At 41.5% G+C, this 27,165-nt stretch overlaps 1 protein-coding gene across 1 annotated transcript; it reads right to left on the bottom strand.

The window, feature by feature from the left end:
• Positions 1 to 1,792: 1,792 nt before the first annotated feature.
• On the bottom strand, positions 1,793 to 22,415 carry lrrc1 (leucine rich repeat containing 1). The gene is made up of 14 exons (XM_080507828.1): positions 21,794 to 22,415; positions 15,057 to 15,174; positions 14,040 to 14,118; positions 12,725 to 12,814; positions 9,641 to 9,697; positions 9,354 to 9,417; positions 8,827 to 8,901; positions 8,434 to 8,578; positions 8,183 to 8,301; positions 7,317 to 7,400; positions 5,705 to 5,820; positions 5,221 to 5,393; positions 4,054 to 4,196; positions 1,793 to 3,218 (listed from the first exon to the last, which is right to left on the bottom strand). The coding sequence occupies exons 1-14, from the start codon at positions 21,950 to 21,952 to the stop codon at positions 3,060 to 3,062; spliced, it is 1,581 nt and encodes a 526-aa protein (XP_080363954.1). The 5' UTR covers positions 21,953 to 22,415; the 3' UTR covers positions 1,793 to 3,059.
• Positions 22,416 to 27,165: the final 4,750 nt, after the last annotated feature.

The following is a 27,165-nucleotide window of genomic DNA, read 5'->3' as shown; positions in this document are numbered from 1 at the left end:
AAGACTGCTGGTCATCGTCACCTCAGTGAGACAGTCAGATGATGCCCTCAGAGCAATAGCTCAATAGAGTTGCATCAGATGGAGCAACGCGTCTCTCTCACCTCATCGCGGTCTCTGTAAGGCAGAGAGCCTCTTCCACCAGCAATACTGATGCCTAAACCACCCCTCTGGCCAGACACTTTGATCTGTAACTGAGACAAAAACAAAAAAAGTCCAATCACACATAAAAGCCAACATTGATCTGCATTCAAAGCAAAAGATTACAACCTTATCAAATCGCATGTCAAATTTATTAGCTGTAATTTGATACCAGTGATCTGTTCCCCGAATTAAGGAGGAGGCCGAATTAACGTCTTCTCAAAGAAAGATACTGAAGTTACTCTTAATGGTACTTGGGAGGTGAATGATTCAGGAGGAAGGGTCTTCTCTGTCGCCACTGCAGATTTCAGACATCTTGTGATGGATGGGACCTTCGAGTTGAGGATGGGGTCTCCATGGAAACCCGATGCCAGATTTAGAGCTCGGTGATGTTTGAATCTTCCGCCCTGCTGCATTTCACCTCTGTGGTGATGAAATCGAGGTGGCCTGGCTTCATTCTCTGACAGCTGGCCACCCTGGTGGTAGGAGAGAATTTGACATTTTACTGTCTCACTGTGAAGCCTTTTTTTTTTTTTTTTTGCCCTCTGGACACATGAGCAAAATGACAAAGCTGTCAAACAGTTTTTCAGTCAGGATCTTTTGGAATATGACATACATTAATAAATACAGAAGTTGAAATCTGCAGTATGTGTTGTTCTCATAAGCAACATGAAGTGTCTGATATATCTAAATTGAAACAGACCTCAGGTTGTGAGATTTCCTCTACGTTGTAATCTGTGCTTGAGCAGCGGCTGCACACTTTGCTGCTGGCCGGAAGCGGCTGACGTTCCCCCTGCTGACGATCTCTGTTTGCCACCCAGCTGAAGCCCGGGAGGGCCCAGGTTTGGCAACTTGTCCAGAGAGACGTGTTAGTATGAGGATTTCTACACCCCTGGAGAAGATAGTCAGTGGACACCACTTGTTGCTGAAAATAAAATTTCAAAGCAAATTTATTTCTGAAGAAAATAACTTGACTGTGATGGATAATTGAACATTGTCATTTCATTGCCAGGAAAATGAGTCTATCAATGATGGCGCATCATTTACATTTTCTGTTTCTATAATTGTTGCCTTCTTTGACACAATCAGCGATAACAAAATGATCTGACATTGTGCAATTCTTTTTTTTTTTTTTTGCAGCAAAACCATCCCTGACGTATGAAGACAGACTCCTCTGGACTCTGAAGGTGTTCTATGTTGTCTGGCACCATGTTAACAGCTGTTCCTTTTATGTCCTGGAAGTTGTAGAAAGGACGGCATCAGACCACGTAAATCAATGTGATCACCCATGACCTACTTGCAGGTTTTGGAGATGCTCCAACCAAGTTGTCGAGCCAATCTTTCTTTTGGAACATAAACTCTAAAGACATATATTCACGTCACTAATAATCGTGGCAAAAAGAAAAGATAAATTGGTGAGACAGTGCCAGCATCAGTAGAACATGCAGCACGTGCAGGACAGACGACATGCTGGTAGAGACATCGTGCTGGACAGACGAGACGGGCAGGAGAACGACTCAGGCTCGTCGCCTCAAAACGAAACACTTTAAGTTGCTTTATTAGAATTTTTTTTTTAATTTTTACTATGAATACTTCTAACATTAAAAGAATACCAAGCATATGATTTAGTGTTGCACTCTCTTTTATTGATCAGTGGTTAAAAAGTCATCCAAACCTCAAAGTTGGAGATTTGATTTGTGCAGCTTGATCAGAAAATAATTAAAAAGACATAAAACAAACGCTGGAACCAATCTTCCCTGGTCCACTTTTTGCAATGAATTTAAAAAGGAAATAATACATTTTAACATGTACCATGAAAAAAAAAAATAAAAGAAAGAAAATTTGAGCAATGCCGACAAGTGCATGGAAGTAGAACGACTGCATCTCAGAGAAACGCCATCCTCGTGGTACGAGCCTCATTCTCATCAAGTCTGCTCTGATGATTTTTTACAGTACTCTGCTAAAAAGGGTAAAGAAGTTTAAAAAAAAAAATATTTATACCTGGTTTTGGCATCTAATTGAGAAAACATCACGAAGCAGATTAGCACAGCACATATAAATAAGACAGCAACGTTACCTCTGCATAATTACACTGCAGATGGGTAGTTTGTTGTGCAGTACTTGAATCCAAACTTATTCAACTTATATTTAATTTATTTATCTAAAATAGGTTTTACAGATGCAGCAAAAAAAGAGGATAAAAGGCAAATCCATCCACCCAGTGATGATCACATGAACTGAATAAGACATAAGTGAGGGTTTTGTTCAATGCTTTGATTTATAAAAGAAATAAAAATGTACCAAGTTTGAAAAAGAAAAATAGCTTTATAATCTGTAACTGATTAAGAAATTTGCTATACATTTTATTTACATCCGAGCTGCCAAAAAATATAAAAGTATCAATATTCACAGGCGACTATACAATAATCCTTAATCAGTAGGTCCAAAAACTCCTGCTTTTTTGCCCAAAATGTAAAAAGTATTCACCCAGTGTTTTTAAAAAACAAAAAGATATAGAACAAATATATAATACATTTAAAAAGGTCTGGCCGTGATATCAAGACTTGTAGTGCAACTAGCTAATGTATACTTTTGAAAAGAGTCATTTAAAAAAAAAAAAGCAAATCTGTAAAATATCATTTAAGTGGAGCGTCTCTGTGCAGACGACTGCAGCGGACAGTTAATAAAAGAGGAAGGCACCTTGGCCCTGGTAGACGGAGTTTTACACAGGACTGTAGATGGAGTAAGGTTACAGACGTTCCAATGTTTCATCGGAGGAAGGGGGAGGCCACACCGGGATATGAATAAAGAAGATAAACGGGTGGAGGGTGGGTGGAGGGTGGGTGGCATGGGGGGCTGCGGGACTGTGCAGGACATGGTCAGACACAGGAGGTAAATGAAAAGTATTTCTGAGGTAAAGGTCACACAGACGTGGTCACTCTGTCTGCACCATTATTGACCTCGTTTTTGTTGGAGTCCAGGCCTTTGGCAGCGTGCAGGTCGTTGCGGAGGTTCTCTGCCGCTTTCTTCATCGTTTTGAGCTCGCCGGGGTGAGGCGTGGCCCGCCGCAGTAGTGTTCCCTGAGAGGAGGAGAAGGATATGCTACAGTAACTCTTTACATCTACACAGTGAGGGTGAATTAATGCAGAAGCATCTAAGATCTAGAGAATGCCTTATTTGTGCATTAGGGGGCAGTGTTGAGTGTTGCCAAGCTTGAATGAAAATGAGTCACTACACCATCTTGTGGTACAACATGGGAATACAATTGTGGCTGGACTCGTTGAGTTGTTTGCTAATTTTAAGAAATGGCCTAAAAATAAAAATGATTCATTTGAAACAACACAAACTTTAAGGAAAACAACTTCCAAATCATACTGTACTTTCGTTTACTTTGCTTAAAACATCACATTTACAAATTGTAGGTACACATTCTTCACTCAAGACAAAAAAAGGAAGCGCCGTCATTTCCAAGGTCTTGTTTAACAAACCGCGTCAAATATTTCTCTGGAATTGTACCGTCAGTGGGAATGTGTTGCAGGTCAAATTGACTGTAGTTCGTCCCTCACCGACATGAGAAAAGCTTTTACACTTTGGTCTCTTTTTGATCTTTTCTGCTCTTTCAAACCCGGAATGTATAAAGACAGCAGCCATGTTTTATTTGTTATTGTACGATCCTCTCAGTTCCTCTCAAGTGCAAGCTCTGAAATGAGTAAATAAATAAAGTTTGTACATGAACTTTGTTCCTTTGCTAATCCAGCAGTAGGAGAGGTAGAAACCATAACTATCTGGTAATTATCTGTTTGCAGTAGCCATTAATTTATAACTGATGGAGGGAAGTCAATGTATGGCTTTTCATTGGCTGCTTTTCTGTCCACATACTGTATATAATTGTGGCCTTGAGCTCCCTGATCTTACCTGTTCATCATCCTCCTCATCATCATCATCATCTAAGAAGTGAATGGCACTGATCCTGTTTGTGGCTTTGTTGTCCCAAGTGTCATCTGCCATGTCATTCACCAGACTCTCCAGGGCTCCACAGCGGGCAAGACTGTCTGACCCTGCGGGTGTAGTTTTAAAAAAAAGGAGATGACGTGTCACTGAAATCCTTGCACACATTTCAAATGTTCAGATCAAATTGCAAGTGCATAGTGGGGTAAATGCTTCAACAGATTAAAATCTATATGGCTGTTGTGATTGCGCCCCTTCAATCTTCCAACTCAAGAAATGAAAGCCGTCACATAACCTGCGCTAATAAGAGAGGGCCTGAAACTGCCAGATCACAGTTTCAAATCCCAGCTTAGTCACAGGCTTACAGCAACACAATCTTCCCCTGCCCCCAACCTCAGCCTCACTCAGCTGACATCCACCAGTTTTACATCTGCAATGCTACTGCATGGCAGAAGACAAACTGATAACTCCGCCTTTTCTCTTAGAGAGATACATTTTTCCAAGTTCACCGGCAACTTGCATTTGATGAAAAACATTTAACAGATCTGGGCTCTTAAATCGAAGGATGCTGAGACTGAAAAACAACAACAACAACAACAACAAAAACAACAAAAACAATAAACTGCCGTATCAGGCAGCGACAGAGCCGGCTCCCGGCCGCATCTCGATACCCAGGGGGTGAGCTTTTAATGGCAGCAGGCCAGCCGCTGCTAAGCCTCTTTAGCTGTCCAATCCACTGCTTTTCTGAACAAAAAAAAAAAAAACATAACCAAGGAGGGGCTCAAGGGGAAGGGAGAGGGTCTGAGCTGGTACAGACACAGTGATCCTTTACAGGACCTCATAATCAACAGATACTGCAGGAAAAGGATCAGAGGGCGCGGGACACAGTGCCTCCCGTTGATGTAATGTCATCAAAACCACAGGGCACTAAATACTCTAGAGTAAGCAAGAACTGATGAGGAGTGTTACTCAAATGTCGCAGCGGTAGCTCCAGGTTATGGACCTCCAGAGGTGAAACACGGACGAGTGTGAGGAAAATGTCTCCATACAGCTACTGCTCCCGATAACAGATGACTCACAGACACTGAACTCATCCCTGATGGCCTCCAGCTTCCACTTGATGGAAAACATTACCTTTGTTGTCTGGGTCATATGGCTGTTGAGGCAGCAGCACGCAGGTGAGCACCTTCTCGCCCGTGTCTGGATCCTCATCAGTCTGGAAGGTTAGGAGGGGCTGCGACTGGTTTTCTGACAACCACAAGGCTTTCAGTCGTAGTGTCGTCAGCGACATGGGCAGGTGGGCAAGCCTGGACATAAACGGCAAATAAATATATAAGGAAATATATCCACCGCAGGTCTGCTGCCGATTTCTAAAATCATAAAGCCTCCAGCAAAACACTGTGAATGTCTGAGTTGATCACACAGGGAGGAAGAACTCAGGAAAAAGCTATTACTTTTTTCAAGTAACCATTAATCAATTGTGAATTATGTTGCAGGATTTTACCCACAATACACTGCAAAGTGTTCGAAAGTGTGTTCTGGATTATGTGGCCCACTCGCTGCACTGCACCATGTCTTCACCTCCAGCACTCGAAAGATAAAAGGTTGCTGGACGTACCGGTTCCCGGACACATCGAGCACGTGCAGTTCTGTGGCTTGTGACAGCTCGGCGGGTATCCTGGTCAGCTTGTTCTCTCGCACACAGAAGACATTTAGACCACTACAACCTCCAATCTGTGGAGGAGAGAAGAGAGAATGCAATCAGTACACATTTGTCCTTGATGTTAAAAACAGGTTCACTGAGATTTAAAAAAGGAAAAAGTATGTTTATTTGTGTGTGTGTGTGTGTGTGTGTGTGTGTGTGTGTGTGTGTGTGTGTGTGTGTGTGTGTGTGTGTGTGTGTGTGTGTGTGTGTGTGTGTGTGTGTGTGTGTGTGTGTGTGTGTGTGTGTGTGTGTGTGTGTGTGTGTGTGTGTGTGTGTGTGTGGGGGGGGGGGGGGGGGTTGTTTTTTTTTTATGCTCAACAGGGGTAAATCTCTCAGCATTTGGTTGCTTTGTCCCAGATGTTCTGGTCTGGATGGCAGACCAATTACATGTCAACGGGATGTGGCACACGGACCTAAAATTAGGAGCAATTAGGCCTCGAAGCCAGACCAAACAAAGACCTGATGGGCCAGCTGAGCTCCAGTTGTAATCTATTAATCTGCTCAGACAGAAACATGACTGAAATACAACTAATGTTACAGCCACCATGCTAAACAGTGCAGGCTAAGTTGCCCAAGTAACTATCATGGGCGCTTTTTGTGTAAGCACAAAGAATAGTAGAGTCGGCGGTAACTGAAGCTGCCACAGATTCATTATTATGTTCATTCCTAATCCCAATGTAAGCAGGAACAAAATCGAGGCAGGGGAAAAAAAAAAAAAAACATTACGAGCAACTAATCAACAATCCATAGAATCCGTTAAACTGGGCCAGTGGTCAAGTAGCTCAGCAAAGCCAGGGTCAATACTCAGGCCACGGTCATACTGTGATTGGTAGAGATGTCATGCAACGCTGGTGTGAAAAAGAAAAAAGAAAAAAACTGCAATCTATCCATTATCTAGGCCAAGTGTGCTGAACTGTTATTTTTCAACAAACACTGCAGGCTTTGCATGATGAAGACACAGGGGCATTGTGCCGCGTTTAAAAAGGCCTTTCAGATGAAGCTTTAAAGCAGGCATGCTTTCACTTAAACAGACAAGAGGTTAGAAGAGAATGACACATACAGACACAATGGACGCACTCAGACCGAGCCGGAGCTGAACAAACCAGAGGACTGAGCAGCAAAAATAGAATAAGAGAGCGCAACATGCCACGGCACTGATGAAGCAAGCGCGAATAAACTTTTGTTTTCACAACATGTAACCGTGAGATGAAGACATTGTCATGCAATAATCAAGCTCTCAACGAAATACATCGTGGTTCATTGAACAAATGCAGATAGATTTATGTTATTTTAAAGGACTTTGGATAACTAAGCGACTTCCAATCATGAAGCCTTTCAAAGGGGCGTGTTCCAGATTTGACTGTAGCCAATCGGGGTGCTTTCCATTCTATACTTTATTGTAGGTGAGGGACGCAGTCATGCTACAACGGGAGTATGAAAAACTCCAGATGAGAAACATCGTGTTCCACAATGTTGTGGAAGAACATGTGAATTTTCGATGTTTGGCCGTTCAGGCAAAGCTTACCTCCTTAGGTAAATACGACAGCTTGTTTCTGTCACAGTTGAAGTTTGACAGTTTTTTCAACTTCCCAACACTTCTCGGCAAACTCTGAAACAATAAACCAAACCAACAATCACAAAGTGCATCAGCTTAGGAAATCATGATTAAAAGACACAGTAAGGATTTTTCATAATTTAATAGCCATTTGTCCAACGTATACAATAAATAAAAGATATTATAGTCAATCTAATAGTCCATGTTTTGGCTGTATAGTGGTGCTGTTCTCTCATGCACGGTGCTCCGCTCACAGTAGGTTCATTTATCACCCCACAAAGCAAAAACAAAAAGAAAACACAGACAGATGAATTTCTGTTTCACTCCGTCAGCAATGTGGATCAGTACAACACCCTGAGCAAATCAACTTCAGCTTTCGATATCAACACTGATACAATTACAGTACTTTTAAATGCATGACTCGTGCAGTAAAATTATGAATTGTGCAAAAAAATATATGAAAAGCATAGCAAAAAAAACTGATGATTGAATATTTTTGTGCAACTGGATGATATTTGTCACTATACGTACTTATTTCACCTGATAAGGGACTTTTTTTCTAATCTCATTGTAAAAAAAGTACCTTCCAAAATATAACCCAACCAGCGCCGTAGTACATGCCTCACATAGAACCAAATTTTATTAACTTTATTGTTACCTTTCACAAATAATTTGTTTCAGGTTTAAGCATGTGCTTAGGAAATATGTTTTGTTCTCCAGTTGGATACAACCATAGCCTGTAAAAGTCAATCCTTGGAAAATATGTGCTGCACCTTTAATTACATGTTCTTTTCTTTTTTTTTGTTGCATTCAAACCAAACATTTCAGAAACAAACCTCCAGCTGATTCTCTGTGAGCACGAGTTCAGTGAGACTCCCACAATTCCCAATGCTCTCCGGGAGATACGTCAGCCTATTCTGATCGGCCTTCAGGATAGAAAGTTTATGTAGTTTTCCTACAGAGAAAACAGTGAGAGCACATTCGGTTATTTTGAATGACTTCAGGCGTCAGTGAGCTGCACATAGTTACAACAACATAAATAACATCCCAATCATGCTAATGAAGCCTGAAGTAGTCACATGTTTACCAATGGATTCTGGCAGAGCGTCGATGTTGTTTTGAGACACCAAAAGGTCAGAGAGCAGCGCCAGACACCCCAACTCCTCTGGAAGTCGATCCAGCTGGTTCTCCGACACGTCCAGACACAAAAGGCTTTTCATCGTGCCGATGTCCTGAAAGTAGGAGAAAAGATCTCAGTGTGCTACAATCATCAGGCACCAAACAATAATAAAGAACACTGAACCACTGCGCGTCTCTGGACACTTTAATTAGGTTTCTAAGGAGTCAGTGATCCACACTTACAGCAAAATGACACATTAGTCTAATTTTTCACCTGGGACTTCAGTGCTACAGGAAACTGTGGTATTATAATGAATACACAACAGAATCTCTCGAGGCTGAAATGTGATGATTGACTTACTGCAGGTATTTCAACCAAGTGGTTCCCATCCAGCCACAAGTCCTTCAAGCTGACAAGACAGCCTATTGACTCCGGCTGTGTGGGAGGAACAGGCCCGGGAATTGTGAGAGGGAGAGGCAGGACGGCACAAGAGAAGGAAACAAAAAGACGATATCAGTCACTTCCAACAATAAATAAGCTCAATGTGAAGAAATCTGTTGAAGTGGAACCAATACAACTCAGGAAGTTGTACCAAACATTTCTTGGCAGCTTTATCTCTGTAAAGCTTCACCCATCACAGTTCAACCACTCACATAAGATTACAACTTAAAACCAAAGCTCAAAACAGATGGTCATCGTCCCCTCTGCGTGATAAGAGGTGAAAGCTGTCCTCGAGGGATACTAATCTACTTGGACATGCCAAGAACAAGAAATTTGGGGGCAGGGGGGGGGGTGTTCCTCTCTTTATTTTGTGAACCATGAGGTCTGAGACTCCTGGCACCAGAGGGGCAGAAGAAGAAGAAGAAGAAAGAGAAAAAAAACCTCACCAAACTCATTAGTTCGTTATTGCCGAGGTCGAGCTCTTCCAGTCTATGAAGCAGAGATAGTGATCTGTGGATGACAGATGCAAGAGTCATTAAAATGCAGTCCAGTTCCTTCAGACGGCCCTGTGCAAAAGTCTTGGGCAGAACGAGAATGAAATGCCACTTCAATTATTGATCTTATGCAATGGATATCCTCTTCATTCACTTTGCATAGTCTTTAGTAAGGAGCTTAACTCTGCAGCAGTGTAATCACAGCAGCACAGCGCTGTATGTCTTGGTTGAATACTTACTCTGGCAGGAATGTCAACACGTTTTCTCGGAGTTCTAGTGACACCAAATTGGAGAGGCTGCAGAAACAGACAAAACCAAAGATGAGCACATCGCCGAGTGGTTTGAAAACAACGTTTTTAATGACAGCTATAAGTGGCCACAGGAAGGCCTCACAAGAATCACGTATCTGAGGACAGGAAGTACTTTGGCGGTGTGTCAGGTCTTATCAAGGAGGCCAAATTACAGTGGCATAAACAACCTCTGCTTACTTTTAATGAAGAGCAAAATGTCTAAATGGCCATTGCGGAAAAAAGTACATGGTCATCGCTCCAGACTGGTGTTTTCGTCTGTGCCTTGTCGCTGTACGTGTTCCGATTTAATTAATACAGGATTTTATGACTGCAGATAACTATAACAGTCCAAAGTCTATTTTGTTGATCTGAAGCCAGGATGAACCGTTTATCTTTTCCACGGTGTTAAGAGGCAGACCCACAAGTGGGGATGTTTTTCAATGTGTCCTTGATGTAGACGCAAAACAAATGCATACGTTACAACTGCAGGCTCTAAAACCACTTTACAACTTCAATTCATGGATGGATGGATGGATAGAGCTTCCAATTTGGTTTATATTACATTTCTCTGGAATGACAAGCTGACCCTATATTGTGAGGAGATGACATAATACCCTCACCTCTGGATAATATTTCTGTCTGGGGCTGGTCTTCTTGTGCTGCAGCAGATTGCTGAGCCACAGATTAAAAAGACAAGACAAAATCTTCCGGCTCAGAGATACTCCCGTCTCAAATCTGCTTTCAGTCATCAGTGAAAACGAAAACAACCACCTAACTGACTGGAGAGTCTCGGGTCTCTGCATGCGTTATTTCTTGTAAGAAATCCGTCCCGTCTCACAAGATAAACCACTGATGTCATTTAACCCCTTGGACATATATCTTATCTTTTTTTTTTTCAAAAAAAACGACTGCATGTTATTCCAACCACGTTATGGTTTTCATTGCTTTCATCCCCTGAGACAGCGCACTGACACAGTGCAGGGCTTCAGACGTTGAGTTATGCAAGATAAATACAGGACATATGTGTGGAACAAGCTGTACCAACATGCTAAAGAAGGGCAAAGTGGCACCACTGAACACCATGAAGAATATGGGAAATGATGCCCAAACAGTAATCCAATTCCCACAAAAAAAAGATTTTACAAAGTTTATATATTTGGCAGAAACCTGAAATCAATCATGATTAAAGAAGAAACAGAGTTTCTGAGAAGCATGAGATTTACAATCATACAGTTGCAGAATTACTAAAGATGACCAACCCAGAGTAATCAAAACAAACATTTGTTTGATTTGTTTGATTTTTAGGATTTTACTGATTCTAAACTGGTTTGTAGAAGCTTGTTTGAAGTGCACAATCATTTACTACAAATGAAATACTGAGAGCATGGCTATCGATGGTCATAGCAGTATATAATCCTTGTTTTCAACAATTACTTTTATCAATAAATCTCTGAACTTTTCACACGTCTATAATATCTGTCGACCTGTAAGCACTTGAAATCCAAACATCTACTAAAACATCATGGGACTTTTGACCTCAAGGCACATAGTTCTCTTATTAAATTCAATCATGTCTAAACTCAGCAATAAACTCAGCCTAGTAGGAATAAGACTGATAGCAGACATGCCTCAGACTCCTCTGGATTAAATCCCTTTTATGAACAAAGACAATGCGGCCAACAAGAGGACAGTGACTGATGTGTCTGCGAGGAGTAATGTGGCTGGTATGTTTTTCCCCCCCATGCGGTGAGACGGCGTTTATCCTGGAAGGTATTCTCGCAGAGGGAGCAACTAGAGACATGAGCACTCCATTTGTGTAGCAGATGATTCTCACGATGCAACTTTTGCCCAGCGGGGCAAAGAAAGTACCATGTTTGAGCAGAGTCACACATACACATATCATCTGAGGTGACACAAACAATAGAAAGCGGAACTTTGTCGCCGTGATCAACCTCAATATCTGGCATCATTACAATGAGTCAGTGTGAGATCAAAAGAAGCGAAGAAACACATGCTGAATAGACAAAAATCATTCCAGATCTTGTTCAGATTGTAAATTCAACTCAACTCTATTTATATAACACTACATACAACAAGTCATTTCTAGGTGCTTTTAAAAGAGAAACCCAACAAAACACGGCATAATGCTGCAAAAAACAGAAGATTTAAAAGCTCTTTAACAGCATGTTGCTCATTGAGTGCGTAACCTATTCGTTTTTCAGCAGTTCCCTTCAGGGGTCAACATAGTGGATTATCAGTCTCCGTCTCACCCGATCCCCTGCCTTCTCTTCATTTACACGGAGCATCTCCACCTCCTCATTCACTACGTCCATGAATCACCTCTGAGGGCTGCCTGGCAGCTCCATCTCCAACATCATTTTTCTCGTGCACTATCTCTCCTCAGCACATGTCCAAGTCGTCTCTACCAGGCTCGTCTCGCTTTATCTCTAAACCTGAGCTTTCCCTCAATTTTTCTGCTCACTCAAAATGGAAATTTCTGCAGAAGTTAAAAGGTGAGACACACTTCACAGCACCGTTTGCAACCAATTACTATGGAATGTGTATTCTGACACTTTTCTATGAGAACGAGCAGTAACCTCTGCAGTACTTTGAGATACAGCAGCTCGTCTGTTATAATGGGCCACATGGGCCAGTCGGCTTTCCCGTGTTCACCAATGGTCGCGTATGACCCCGTCACCTTTCCTTCCTTGAACCACTTTTGATGGATCTGACTACTGCAGAGCCGGAACGGCACACCAGAGCTACAGTTCTGGAGACGCTTCAACTCAAGTCATCTCGCCATCTCAGTTTAATCCATGTCAAACTCGCTCAAATCATCACACTCTTCCATTTTTTTTTTTCTCCATCCAAGCACATCAACTTTGTGGACAAGATGTTCACTTCCTGCCAAATCCCAACCACTAACAGGCACCGTGACGGTGGTCATAATGTTATGGCTGACTGGTGTACGCTTTGATTTCTGCTTCAGTGACAAACTTTGAAACACAAGTTCAAAACAGTGCATTCACTTACTTTCCAATGTTATCTGGAAGGACTTGCAATGAAATGTCATTGATGGAGAGGCATGTGAGATTCCTCAACTCTGGAAAGCTTTCAGGTAATCTGCAAGAGAAAGAGGCGAAAGGATTCACAGCAAATAGGTCAATAAAAGCATGTTTAATGTAGACAGCATGCATTTTTAGACATCTGCACTGCTGACAGAGTGAACGGAGGTCTTTGTTCAGATCACTTTCGTGTTGAAAACTTGGCCGAAACGGTTTATCGAGGAAGATCAAACAGAAACGGGGAAGCTGAAATGACGACGGCAAACAAAACATTCAGCAGCCATTTACTAGGACATTTTGCTAGGTAGGTTTACCACATGTTTTAAAAAGAAAGGCTTGTGTTCACCAAAGGTTGATCTTTACCAAAGGCGCTGCTGGATAAAACAATTCACAATAATAAAAGTATGCAGAAAAGGCGAATAAAACTCACAACATCTGTGTCATTTGTGCTGCTAAGAATTTTCTTTTTGGATTCAAAATGAATTCTATCCACTTGACAGACACGAAGTCTTAAAATCAGAAAGTCAAATGTGTATTTCAGAAGCCAAAGCACAGCACGTCCTGATATGTGACTAATCGTCACCAGAGATCTTCTGGACCTCGTTATAGTTGAAAGTGAAAAATTAATATTTTCTAATATGTATTCCTATTTATAAATTTCAGTCCATCAGGCTTTATTAAATAAATAAAATATAGCCAAATCAGCAGTAGCTTAATCTAAATGTCTTAAAACACACAACATAAAGCTTCTATTCTGTTCAAATTAATTCATTATATCACAGTAGTGTGGCTGCACCTCATTATGTCGGACACAACCCTGCGAACGCATCCTTACATCTGTTAAATGGCTAAAACTGGACGGACTTCAGAGTGGGCAAAATTGGGTTACTACTGTGGAAAAAAAAAAGTGTTGTTTGGTTGTGTGTGTGCACTCTAAAAGTATTGAACACCCGTGCCTTTGTAATACTAGTCACTCCTCCCTCTATACCGCAAACCCGTGTGGTTTTGCCCCTGCAGAGGTGCAAATTAGCCGCGATCTCACCCACACCAAGAAAAGCAAACCGACGCAAATCTGCAATCTGTCAAGTGTATAAATGTCCTTTGTGGTAAACATAAAGAGAGCAGCTCACAATCTGAATTTTCTCTTTCCAAATTTAGATGTTTCATTACATTTTGTCACCTGGGTTTGTAAAGTTGGAGTTATACACGGTTTTAACAGATCTTTAAAATTAAAAGTACACGGTTCCCCTGTTGCTAAATGAAAACAACTGTCATGTAATTACCTTGTTAATGGATTTCCACTGAAATCTGCCACTTGGAGGAACCTGCAGTGTGAAATGCTCTCTGGAATTTCCATAATATCTGATAGCGGAGAAAACACAAGTGTTATGACACTTTTTATTGACGCTTTTAAGAACCTGAAAGGCAAAGACCTGAGATAACAGAAGAAAATAAAAACACAAGTTCAATATAAACAAACAAAGACACCACTCGAGGAAACCGATGGAGTGAAACCTGCATTACTCTTTTGACCCCCCCCCAAAAAAAGAGTTAAAAGCAAATACTTTATGCCTCAAAACAAACACATAAATGAGCTTGTTTACGAAACCTAAAATCCCATCCTGACCCCAATTTCTGGGGTTCTATTATTTGATGTCTTTGTGCATGTATACCCTTTCAATTGATTCGTTTTCTTTAACGTTTGTGAAAACAAACTGTATAAATATCAAGTGCCATACTCATAACGTGAATAGAAGAAAGAAATGCGTCAGAGGTTTGTGGAGTGAAGGGGAGATGAATTTCAGGATGAAGGAAAGGAAATCGCTCAACACAGGCAACGCTCCCAACGAGCCGGCCACGGGCGAGCTCAACAAGAAAACGTTGCATGTTTTGAAAACTGCAGAAAGTTTGAATGTTATGTCAATAAAATAATTCTAACAATTAACTGAAACATGTGAACCAAGATTTTAGTAATTATTGCGTCTCTGAAGTTCATGTAAATGATTCGGATCTCATTAATACAGTTACCCGATTACACCTGAACGTTTCTGTACGTTATACTCAAACGTAGAAAAAAAATAAATAACAGCTTCAATATACACATATATAGTGTGAGAGGGGTAAATTCAAAACAGGGCTTTTTGTTTGCTGATCAGGAGTAAATCTATCCCTGTAAACTCTTTAAAGTCATTCCTCAACTGGAGACATATTCCAGCAGTCTTGATTAAAATACACTGAGATGTAGTAAGTCTGGCTCATAGCGCGGCTTTGGTGCCTCACTCGTGCTTTTCTCCTCTTACCATTTCGAGAGACGTCCAGTTCTACCAGTTGCATGAAGTTGGCTATTTCCGGTGGAATTCTCTGGATCTCGTTGTCACTCAGGCTAAGTTTTCTTAGTTTCACCAGCTGGAAAAATGGCTGAAATGTGAAGGGAGAAAAAAAAATAAATAAAAATCATCCAGCATACAAATCAGCGGTCAATTGAACTCGACGCAATATAGTAATATTCTTAAAACGCATATTTCAAATCCAGAATTTCACGTTCCACTAAACCACAACAGGTATCTCTATCTTCATAGCATCTTTAAATATAGTCATGGCTGAGCGTGTTTTCCATTTTAGTCACATGAACTCCGGCATACAATCAGAAGAAACATTCAGCGCTCACAGTATGACACAAAGAGCTTGTCGTGATAGATGTGTCAGCTGGAGACGGGTGACATAGTGTCACTGCCTCCTCCACAGGTCGAAGTCATAACGCGAGCGCGGAGGAACTCGGCATCAGCTTCAGGGTTGTGGCGTCGAAACAGGTTCGCTGAGCTCTGCTGAAATTTACTCTCAAGCTCATGTTTTGACGCGAGGTTATGATGTGTCAAAGAACCTGTGTGTGGATAAAGGCCAACAGGGAATGGTAAATCAAACGATCAGAAGGCGATATGTGGGGGAAAAAGGGAGTTTGGAAGGTTTGATGTAGAGAGAGCAGGAGCACAATAATAAACTCGACCATCAACTTCCATCAAATTGATTTTTTTTTCTTTTGGCCTGAAAAGATCAGAATAAGACTGCTATTAAACAAGACTTTTTTCTTTTTTTAAACAAGCTATAATTTATCCATCCTGAAAAAATGACATTTGTGATCAAATGAACTGGCACCGCTTGACAAGGTTCAATGTAAACTTTATTCATGCCTGCCGAGTGAGGATTATTTACCACCTCTAACATATACCCCTCTCTCCTCTCTGATGAGTTGATGTCAGGTCAAGTTAAAGACAACCAGATGGCGCAGTGACTTAGAAGGCAAAAGCAATTATCACAAGCGCATACTTGACGCCCAGAACAAGAGCAGGCAGAGTCTCCCTGCGTGGTGGTGATGCCAGTAGCCGACAACACGGATTCAGGTTCTCGTAAAGTTTTGGCATGAGGGGCGAGAAAGCTTGTTCGTTCCCCCCCCCCCCTCAGGCGCATGCAGCTTGTTGGCGCTGCCATTTAGGAGGCGAGCCAATCAGCCTGAAGAGCTGAGCCATGACATCATCAACCCTTAGTGTTTTACCTTTTTAGCCATCCTGAGATCAATCGATCACTTCATGACTCTGATATTTTCTCTACATTTTACCTGGATCTTCAGTTCTCTTTAAACATGCTAACGGTAATTTATGACAAAACAAATTATTTAAAAGAAGTTATTTTTCATCAATATAATGTTGTGGCCATATAGCGATGTGGAAATGAAATATCCATTATTCTCATTAGTTCCCTTTTTTGTCTGGCTGATGCACAGAGAGGCCATGCAGGTCATTATATATATATATATATATATATTTTCTTTTTTAAACTGTCAACCACTGTGAGCGTTACCAGGTTTAATCATTTCTGATAAATATTTAACAACAATGTAATTTCCTCAGTAATTCACCACCTGCATCACTTAAAGAAACCCATGTACCAGCACTGTATCTGTTTACCAACCACATTAAAGATCCAGACACAACGAGCCAAATCCCCCCCAACAACGTGCTTGAACGTCAAAATGAAAAGCAGATCTAATCTTACTGCAAAGCAAGGTGTCAGTGCCTGTTGTGAAATAAATTAATTACTTGTTATCCACATACAGGCCCAGAGGGCTTTTAATAAAGTGCGCATGATAAAGAAGGCCAAAGAGTCCAAAGGTCAAACTCCACCCAGTTACAACAGGACTCGTGTCGCTGCAAAGTCTGAAGACAACTCTGACAATCTCTAATCCAGTCTTTCATCAAGTAACCAGACCTGTATTGTGATGTTTGTCGGCGTGTTTGCATGAGCACCACCTTAATTTCACTTTCATAATGTAGTTTAACTCCTCACACGTGCACTTCCAATGACAAATTAGTTGTACGACATGCATCTTTTATACCGAGTAGGTGTGCTCTGCAAATTCCTTTTTTCTTTTATAGCAGGATATACCAAAGTGATAATTGCTCTCAGGCTTCCTGCTTCCAGCATATGCCACTCCTCTTTGCCACACAAACACACACACACAGGTAATGAGGAGGAAAATTCAATGTTGAAAAGGAAAGACTTTGAGCTCGGGAGAAAAGAAAGGGAGAAACCATTGAGGCGCTTTTGTCCGTTACAATAAAAAAGAAAAACTCAGGAGTAACAAAGACGGATGCGTTTATAATTGCGCTGCGTATTACCAGCTTTGTGTTTCTAAAAGTTAACAGGCTTTGTGAGTCCTGCACCGACATACTGACAGCAAACCTGTTCTTCCTGCTGAGAGTCTCTCCACACCCCGCCCCGCACAATCACCCATGTATGACAGACAAAACCCAAACAGGCCTCGTCAGGAACACATTAACCACTCCAGAGTCAATGTTTCAATCTTTACTTTCACCTCCGTCACTGCTTGCTCGAGCCGCAGCCCTACGGTCTTTCGGCGTAAAAGAAGCATTTTATTTTTTTTAAAATAAATAAAAATGGTTGAAAGTTTTGTACTTCCCCATGTATGAAAAAATAAATAAATAAAAACAGCAACTTCTCTGCGACCAGAGCCACGGACAAAACGGAGGTGAAACACCACAGTACCGGAGGTTTTCTGGAGTCTAATTCAAGTTACTGTGGGAGGCAGTACAGTATTAAATATCACAGCATATGGAGTACAGTTAAAAACGGTCTCGGCCACGTGTCAGACGTGGACAGGCAGCCGTAAACTACCTTTATGTCAGTGCTTGTAGATCATAGAAAGTTAGTCGGTCAGTTCGGGCACCAGCCTGCTGCTGCTGCTGCTGTGGGATTCACTGCGCCACTTCTGTTACCGCTTCACAAAAGGTCACAAACCTGTCGGCTTCCTGCCCCAAAGTGGATCCTCTCCTATTTCCATCACCACTTTCACCGCCCATGTCGTTTCTGACTTCTCAAGGCTTCACGTCGCCAAAAGGGCAGCAGTGTCTGAGATTTAACGGCACTTATTGCTTATTTTCTGCATAAATGAACAATTGTTTTCAAACTAGTGTCCGACAATCGGAAAAAAAAACATATATGTCAATAAAATAAGAATAAATCTACAAGAAGAAACTGTACAAGTTAAAACAAACCACACATTTAAGAGTTAAAGCTACTTCCACTGTCACGTTTTGCAAAAACAATGAATCAGATTTTCACATCGAAGAAGCTGAAAATAATGATGGTGGTTTTTATTGTGTGGAGAATAAAATGACCCCTTGTTTTATATTTAGTACTCAATGTTGCGTTTTATATTAACTAATCAAATACCTGGATAATTGTTACACCTCAGAATTACTTTATTATTCACTCACTCCTTTATAAAAGGCACACTTCAATTGATTACTCTCCACCCTTTAAAAGTTAATTATGTTTAGTGTTGTTTTACTCGCATTTATTTTGGAGGTTGTACTTTGTTGTACTCGAGCTGAACGGCATTATAATGAAAGATGTGTTTAACGAGTCCGACCTTCTCGTGTGTTTAACTTGTGTAGACGGCATACCGTAGTAGTATTCCTGACAAAGCTTTAATGACTCCGACCAAAACTGCCTCTGACACCCGTCTAACATTTAGTTTCACTGAAGCCGAGGCCTGCGCACAAACCGTTTTCTAAACTGGACAAACGAGCAGAAGTATTTCAGCTCACATTCCTGTTCTGCATTTGCTGTTAGGTTCTTACTTTGAGCATTGTTTAGAAAGCTAACAGTGCTATTTACAATCCGGCCCTACGGTGTGTACGGTAAGGGCCACATGCTCGCGGGGAACTTTGAAGAAACGAAGAAGCACAAGTTTGTGTTTGACGAGTCGGGTCACTGTCTCAGCACAAGTAGAAACTAATCACAATTATATTGAAAATAATAGGCAGCGGCATGGTCGGAGACATCTCACGGTCTTGGTTAGCAAACATTTCTCTGGGAAAACTATTAAAACCATCTTCTCCAGTTGAACTTGCCTCATCTTATTACTGTCAAAGCAAAACCTCGCCATTAAAACAACCTTCAGCATGTTTTGTTCTTTATCTGCTTAGTGGAAATATGTTACGGTGTCAATGCTCTAGCGCTTGGTCACTCTCACCAACGCAGTAACAATGTCAGTTGTCTTGGAATAACACAGTTTGTGACCGCTGAGGCAAATGCGATGGGGGACGCACATTGAGCGCCGAGCCGGACTCGGACGAGGCTTCATCCAGTTTGATGTTTCTTGGGTTCACTCAGCAAGCATTGATGATATTAGTTACAAGCCAAAGAGCAGTTCCCCTCCTAAGAAAAGAAACGATCCACTGCGTCAGTCATTAGCTCCTGTGAACCAAGGACACAAGCAATTCAATTGTCCCGTTGGAAGAGTGAAGTGTCACAATATAGAGGTAAATTGGATGTTGTGTTCTTTTTGTGAGTCGGTTTATGGCTTTACTGCTCCGTACTTTGCAGCTAACCTTATCAATTTGTTGTTTCTTCGTTAGAAAACGCTCGTTCGCACAACAGCACTACAGAAAAGCGAACAAAACAGATAAAACACATAATGCCGCCTTTGTTTTGAGGCAGAGTACCTGTTCCTGAGCTTCTCTTCCCTGGGCAAAGTGAGCAGTGTGGCACAGCTCCTCGCATTATCTCAGGCCCGTCACATTTCTATGGCCAAAGCCAAGCCCAGAAAACATTCAGTGTGATGCCTTTTCTCCACTCTGAGGACTTTGTGTAAACTATCCCCGTTTATTGTCTTTAGATCAAACTAATTTAAAAGGATTTTCTCACTGTCAGAGAAATGGGTTTTTCAGTTCCTCCTGAACTTCAATATGGAGCTGATGAAGTGCAAGGACATAAAGTTGCACGTCAACCCAATCAGCTTTCCATCTGACCCACCGTGACTTTACTTATACGAAGGCAAGGATGATTTCTCAAGAGACCTAATCCTTGTTCTGCGCGCAACTGATCAGGAATAGCTGTAAACCCAGTAAAGTACTGAACACACTTGCTTGCTCTTGAAGAGAAAACGTTGCACAATTTCCAAGTTTTGAACTCCACTCAGAACAACAAACGAAACCAGTTTTGCTGGAAATGGGAAAGAGAAAAAGCACAAAGTCTATTGCCTCTCGGGGAGCTGTGGGACATACAAATGTCAGAATCAAACTTCTGGTCAGCAAACTTCAGTCTCAAGCACAAACGGAGAAATTGTAATAGGATACTTTTCAATGTGGGGCATAACGTAAACATTCCTTCAAGTAATACATCACTTAGTCCGGATGATCATGCAGATAAGAAGAGTGGAATAGTGTATATTCTCACTTCAGTTAGCCTGTCAGTAATTCACACTGAGTAGCCTGCATTCCTCCTGTGTCCTTTCTAATAGGCAAAAATAGAACCTCTGTGATGAAGTGCTTTCATTTATGACTAATTCAGAATGTGTGCATCTGTTCACAAGTTGTAGGAGTCTGGTAGCTTTAGCTTTTTTTAGAATCATCCAGGTGTGACTGATTTAAAGTCAGGGTCATGCACATATGAATACAAGAGTAGGCTGAGTACATGGTATTGAGCGGAGCCATTTATCCATGCAACCTGAAATGCCGGAGAAGATATGCTTGATATGTTTTAGAATGACAACAAATGTTGGTTTCTATCATGATGGAAGGGCAACTAAAATAAATGGAAAACTATTATACAGTGAGCGCACTGGGTTTATACAATTCAAAAAGAGGAACATGGGCACTACAACCTAAAAAAACTGAACAAATAACGAAGTAGCACACTTCCTTGATGATGTTGGATCAATTACAATTAATATCTATGCAATGATTCTCAAAACAAGTAATCCTTTGGTGGTTCATATCACCAGCTGCACTTCTGATTTAAGCAAGAAAAATGGAATTCACGAATAGAACATTGGGCAAAATTTCACAGTCTTTATTAAAGTATTAGTTGGTTTTAGATTTCTTTTCAATGAGGTCAAGGTCGGGAACAAGAACGCTAGCAGCTTACACAGCTGTTAAATCTAACACCTATCTTATCTTCGAGCTTCTGCAATCATTTGAGCATTACTAATACTGACAGTCATTATTCAATCTGGCCTTATCCGGCATCATGGAAGAAACACAGCAATCAGGGTATTGTGGCATGGTTTGGCTTATTTTTCCAGTGACGTTAAAAGGCTGCTCCTGGAAACACAAAGAGCTTAATGGGCATTTCTGACCTCTGCACCTGTCCAAACAGGTAGAACACCATCAGGCCTCCTGCCATAGCTTTGCTATGAAGTCTCTGACAATGATCTCAGGACGTTGCCACATACTTCCATTGAACCTGGGGTGCAGCAGCAGAGTGCGTGTTTCCGCCTACGGAGCGTGATTCCTCGCTGATCTTGCGTAATCAGCAGTCCCCAGGTCCCGGCGGACTCTCACGGGACACCTGATCCGACACGGGCTGCAGCAACGGGGCCGCCTCTCGTGCGCGCACACGGAGCGGCGAGCGTGGAAATCGACCTGCCATTTAAACTAGAAAAAAAAAAAAAAAAAAAAAAAAAGAACACACACACACACGCATACAAACGGCGGGCGGAAGTTTGCCTGCTTACCTTGGGCAAGTCTCGGAGCTGGTTGGCATCCAGCAGCAGCTCCTCCAAACTCCGTCCGTAGCGGTAGATCTCGTCGGGCACATAGAGCAGCGAGCAGTGGCGTTTATCGATCATCTCAACGTGACGGTTGCACCGCCACAGGGGGATACAGTGAAACATGGCGGGGGGGCTGGGGAGGTGGGGATGAAGCCCGTAGCCGTGTGATAAACAGACCGCCGAGGAGGTGGATGCAACAGATTGCTGTACGGCGGGACCGATCGGAGCTCCAAAAAAAGAAAAAAGAAGAAAAAAACTCGCTGTAAACACTCGGTAAAGTCCCGCTTCAGACGCGTCGAGCTGCCGTCGGCTCGCTGGTCTCCGACATGAGAATCTCTCCCCCGTCGTTCTCTCACTTTGTACAGTTTGCAGGCACCTGTTTTTTTTTCTTTTTTCCCCCTCCGTTCACTAATTCCTCGTTTCACGTCGCATTTAAACGCCCCCGTCTGAGCGGAGAAAACACATCCAACACCTCGGTGAGGAAGAAGGTGGCATTCTCGGGTTTTTTTGTTGTAGTTTGTTTGTTGTTGTTTTTTTGTTTTTTTTCCTGTTTCCCCCTCTGTCTCCGTCCTGGAGTTAATTTCCTCTCCCGTCCAGTTTGTGACCCGGAACATTCACTCCCTCATTCCGATCCTACGTCACCGCTCCGGGCTGCTCCTCCCTCCTCCTCGCCTCGGTCCCTCCTCTGGAGAGTCCCGGCCCGCACAGGACCGCCATGATGGGACACGGAGGACGACACAGCCCGGGGGGAACCGAGCCGAGTGAGACGGTTTACACACCGCAGGGTTCCAGTTTAATTAAAAAAGAAAAAGATAAAATGCAGAACTAATAACCCCCGTTTAAAAAAAAAAAAAAGTGTTATGCACAAGTATACAATGCACAAAGCACAAAAAAAAACAATCTATAGAACTTTATCTTAATTAATTCCAGACATCTCTACAAACACATACAAATAAAGAAATAAGACAAGGTTTACTCTCATATGAATTTATATATATCACTTCCAATTCAATGAATTTTTCCTTATGTTCTTAACTAATATTGTAGTTTCTCATTGAAGTCATCAAAACTAATGAACATCTATGGAATTACGTAGACAATTAAAAAAAAAAAGTGTGAAATAACCGAAAACATGCTTTGTATGGTGTATTCCTCAGAGTAGCCACCCTTTGATTTGTTGACAGCATGACAAACCCTTGGCCTTCTCTCATTGAGCTTCATGAGGTCCCCACCTGAAAGTTTTTTGGGGTTTTTTTCACAGGTGTGCCTTGTCAGGGTATATTTGTGGAGTTTCTTGCTGTCTTTAATGGGGTTGGGACCATCAGTTGTGATGTGCAGACAATACCCTTGTTGATGACATAATAATACATCACACTTACTGTGACCACACCGATCCAAACGCTTCCCAACAAGAAACGGTTCCTCAACCAAATGAACCTGAGCAGCACTTTCTGTACATAAAAATAAACTGAGTGTAAAACAAACAAATATATAAATAAGCAAGATAATAGCTGCAGTAACGCCCTGGGCACCTGAGGCCAGTGGGCCCAGACAGTACCGCTCAGCCGCCCAGCACTCCACCAGTTCTGTAGACACCCCAGCAAATCCTGCCGGAGAGAGGGTGTGATTAAAAATGGAGGGGGAGCGAGGGCTCAAGTGCTCTGCCATTCTACCGCTGCCAGGCGGCAGAACCTTGGGTTTTCTCTCACAAATCGTTGCATGACTAAGTGTATTTAAAATTGTGGACAGTGCAACATCAAGTGAGGGGCCAGACCACAGTTAAGTAGTCCACCCCCCCAACACCACCACCACCACGCTAGGCACCACCTCCCAAAGCCATATTGTTAAATGAGGTGTGGTGGAGTAAGGTTGGTGGATTGTCGGGGAGTGGGAACGTGGTCAGCCCTTTGTTGGGCTGGATCCTCTGCACTGGCTCACCCCGCCCCTGGATGACCGGCCTTGAGATTTGGGGTCATGCCCCAGCCCCACTGCAAATAAGACCCAGACCCCATCCCTCACAGGGTCTCCAAAGCCAAAGTCACTTCTGTATTTTCCACTATCAATGTTAATACTGAGTCGGACATCCCTTTGGATACATTGTTCTCTTCAACATTTGGTTCTTTGGTGCAATCACTAAGCTATTCAACAGAGTCCTAAGCAGCTTAAGTGGTGCAAAACAATAACACTATTTTAGGATTTGGAACTTCACACAGAGTAACATTTAATTCCATTTTTATTTTGTTTGTTTTTTCACAGTGGAAAGCACGCAGATTATCTTCAAAGTGAAATCAAGGACACAATAAGTCTGGTCATGTACTTCCTGTAAAAATTATTTTCAGCTTTGAGTTTTATTTCCTTTTCATAATACAATGAGGGTGGCAAGTCTACACAATGATCGACATCATTGGTGGTCAGTCTGATCGAGATAAGCAAATAATTCATTTTTTTCCCACTTCTAGGTCATTTCATATACACTCACTGGAAACTATGATGTATACTTTTACAGTCGAAGTGACCTAGTACACAGCTCTGCCATAAAGTCTGTCTCCAGTGAGATAAGTGATAGTGCAAACTACATTTGCTGAGGCTGTTGTACTAATGAACACATTGCATTGTTGTCTCGAAAATATACAAAAAGACTATCATTGACAGACTGAAGAATGTCTAGTATGCAAGACTGATTTGATAGGTTTCCTTGTCTAATGTTATTTAGATATCATAGATGGCCAAAATCAAAAGTTAATCTTTTGTAGCACAAATTAGTTCTCATCTGCATTTTCTCCCAGAGGCCACTCTGCTTTCAGCCTTTGAGCTCATAGTCTGCAACTTTTTTCACTAAAAAAAAAAAAAACAGTTCGAGCCATCATGTTATCACACCAAATTTGTGTGTAACACACTGTAATGATCAGAGAGTCAGGTGCTGCAGACTGCATGATCAACTAAAGATTTCACATTTTCATTCATTAGTTAAAAAAAAATAACACATTCTTCCTCTCTCCAATTGTCCAATGTGTTTCATGGCCCAGATGAGCCTTATTGTCTTATGATGTCTCGGCAATGTCTTTCTTACTGCAACTTGATTACCCCCAATGCTGCAGAACAGCTTAACTCTGTTCACCCATTTCTTGTTGCCTGAAAAAGGTATTTTAACAGTTCTTCTTTTTTAAACTTTCTTAACCTTTGTATCATTCATGCCATTCATTGGATGGGAACAACTTGAATTGCAGGAAATAACTCGGAAGTGTAGTGTATACTTATACCCAAGCTGAACTACAATTACGAGCTGCTGGAATTTTTGTCATTTCAGCCATTTGGCTGCTCCAACATTATTGTTTTGCTCGCAAATTGCAAGCTCAAAGCCATATACATATTATGGCTGCATCCTTAGCAGGGAGAGGAAATGAGCATCTACATTAATGTAAATACCTTTGGGACTTCTATGTCTTTTAGATTTATCAATGGTTTGCTTTCAGAGGGCTGGAAAACAATAATCACCTGCAAATGCACCAGGTAGGTAACAGTGGGATTTGATGCATATTGTAATAGATAAATAATATAAATTTGATCTTTTTAAGGATCACACTTATCACCTCAAATTGCAGTATGTAAATTCCTTTAAATAAATGTCTACTGAACAATAAAATATCTACATGTAATTCTGTTGAAGCTACAAGGATCCACTACAGAGACGATGAAGGGTCCTATTCAATTATAGATTGCATGTTAGGTTATATACTTGTTTTACACTTCAAATGTAAATATCTGCTCACAAATATGTCTTTTCTATAGGCTTCCACAATTGAGGCCCATGCTTAGGTCTTGTATGTTTGGAGCATGCTTGAGCTTTTGATGGGTCTGCCTTTTTAAATCCCAGTTTGTCTTATCTTTTAAACTTTGATCAAGTACACTATCATCTGATAAAACATGGCACCTTGTCTTACAGACTAATTGAGATCTGAGCCTCTTAATGTAGGAGCTGAGCCTGTTCCTGAAAGGGAACCAGTCTTGGTTCAGTGAATAAAAGTGTAAAAAAAGATGTAATTTGCTGCGAAAGGACAAACTTAATCACCTGAATGTCTGAGATTTAATTAGAGTTGTAGTTCAAATTAGGATTCCTGGGAAATTTACCAAGTCTTCCATTCTCTTGGGGTCAGAAACTGAAGTGCTTCGTGACATTATTGTAAAATGCATTTCATGCCGTCATTTGATCACTGAAGCTTAGCTGTTGTGTTTTCATGGGATTGAATGATATGACAATGATCCCTCTGGCATCCAGAAATTAGACGAAGCTCGGGAGGGGTGAAAGGTTGGAGGGGCACCATTTTATTGTCCTTATTTGAAGAGCTCAGTCTTTTAAAACCTTTGTTAAAGATAGAATACCCAAAAGAAATAGGGATCCGAGCAGCACTTTATTAAAAAAAGGACTGAAGCAATGCTCATGTAATCAGTAGTTGTACTGGTCATTATTTGAAGCACCTTTGGTTGAAAAGACTTCAATATTTTTATTTAATTTTAAAACATGGAATCTCACTAGGCCCTTGACATCAATTGAACAGTTTGACTTTGCCTCAAGGATCTTGTTCAGGACAAAGCGTTTAACTCAAGTATTACTGCGTGACCCACATCACACCCCCAATTGTGTTGGTTAATATTGAACTTTTGTGACTTTGTGTAAACAAACCATATACCACAAACCAGCAATAACCTTTAGGCTCACAAACAACTGCCCAGCTCTAACGTGTTGTGATTATCGGATTGTAACTTCACTCTGTGTGTGTGTGGGTGGGTGTGTGTGTGGGGTGGGGGGTAGCTATTCTCAATGACAGGTCAGGAAATTGGGAACACGTCTGTTAAAATGGTCACCACATATCCTGCAGAATTAAACAGGCAAGTGGCTTTTATTTTAGTTTCCAAGTGAATGAAAATTACAGCTTGTATTATTGATACTCGTTTAATTGTTGTAATCCAGGTTAACGATTATGGTCAGCTCTATTCAAGAACACTGAGGTCCCCTGGTGGAAGGACTGCCTCATTAACCACGAGGCATCTCGTTTCCTCCCCCTATGAGGTTAGTGGGGCCAAAACTGACCTAAATCTGCATTCGTTGGGAGAATTAGCAGCAGAGAAAGATGGTCACCATCAGATGATTTGAAGGTACATTTTAATTTCCCCTGTGCGTCTCCAAATCCCCCAATTTCAAGCTTGTCTTCTCTTCAAAGAAGAATTTGAGTTTTTAATTCAAGAAGTTAGCCATGAAAAACGTAATTTAAAAGAACAAGTGCCAATCATTAAAAACTGAAGATCACCTCATGAAGCTTTCCAGCTTCTGAAAGTGG

Source organism: Blennius ocellaris (genome assembly GCF_963422515.1).
Source record: "Blennius ocellaris genome assembly, chromosome: 13".
NCBI classification, from domain to species: Eukaryota; Metazoa; Chordata; class Actinopteri; order Blenniiformes; family Blenniidae; genus Blennius; species Blennius ocellaris.
This window is presented reverse-complemented; position numbering and strand designations above follow the sequence as displayed.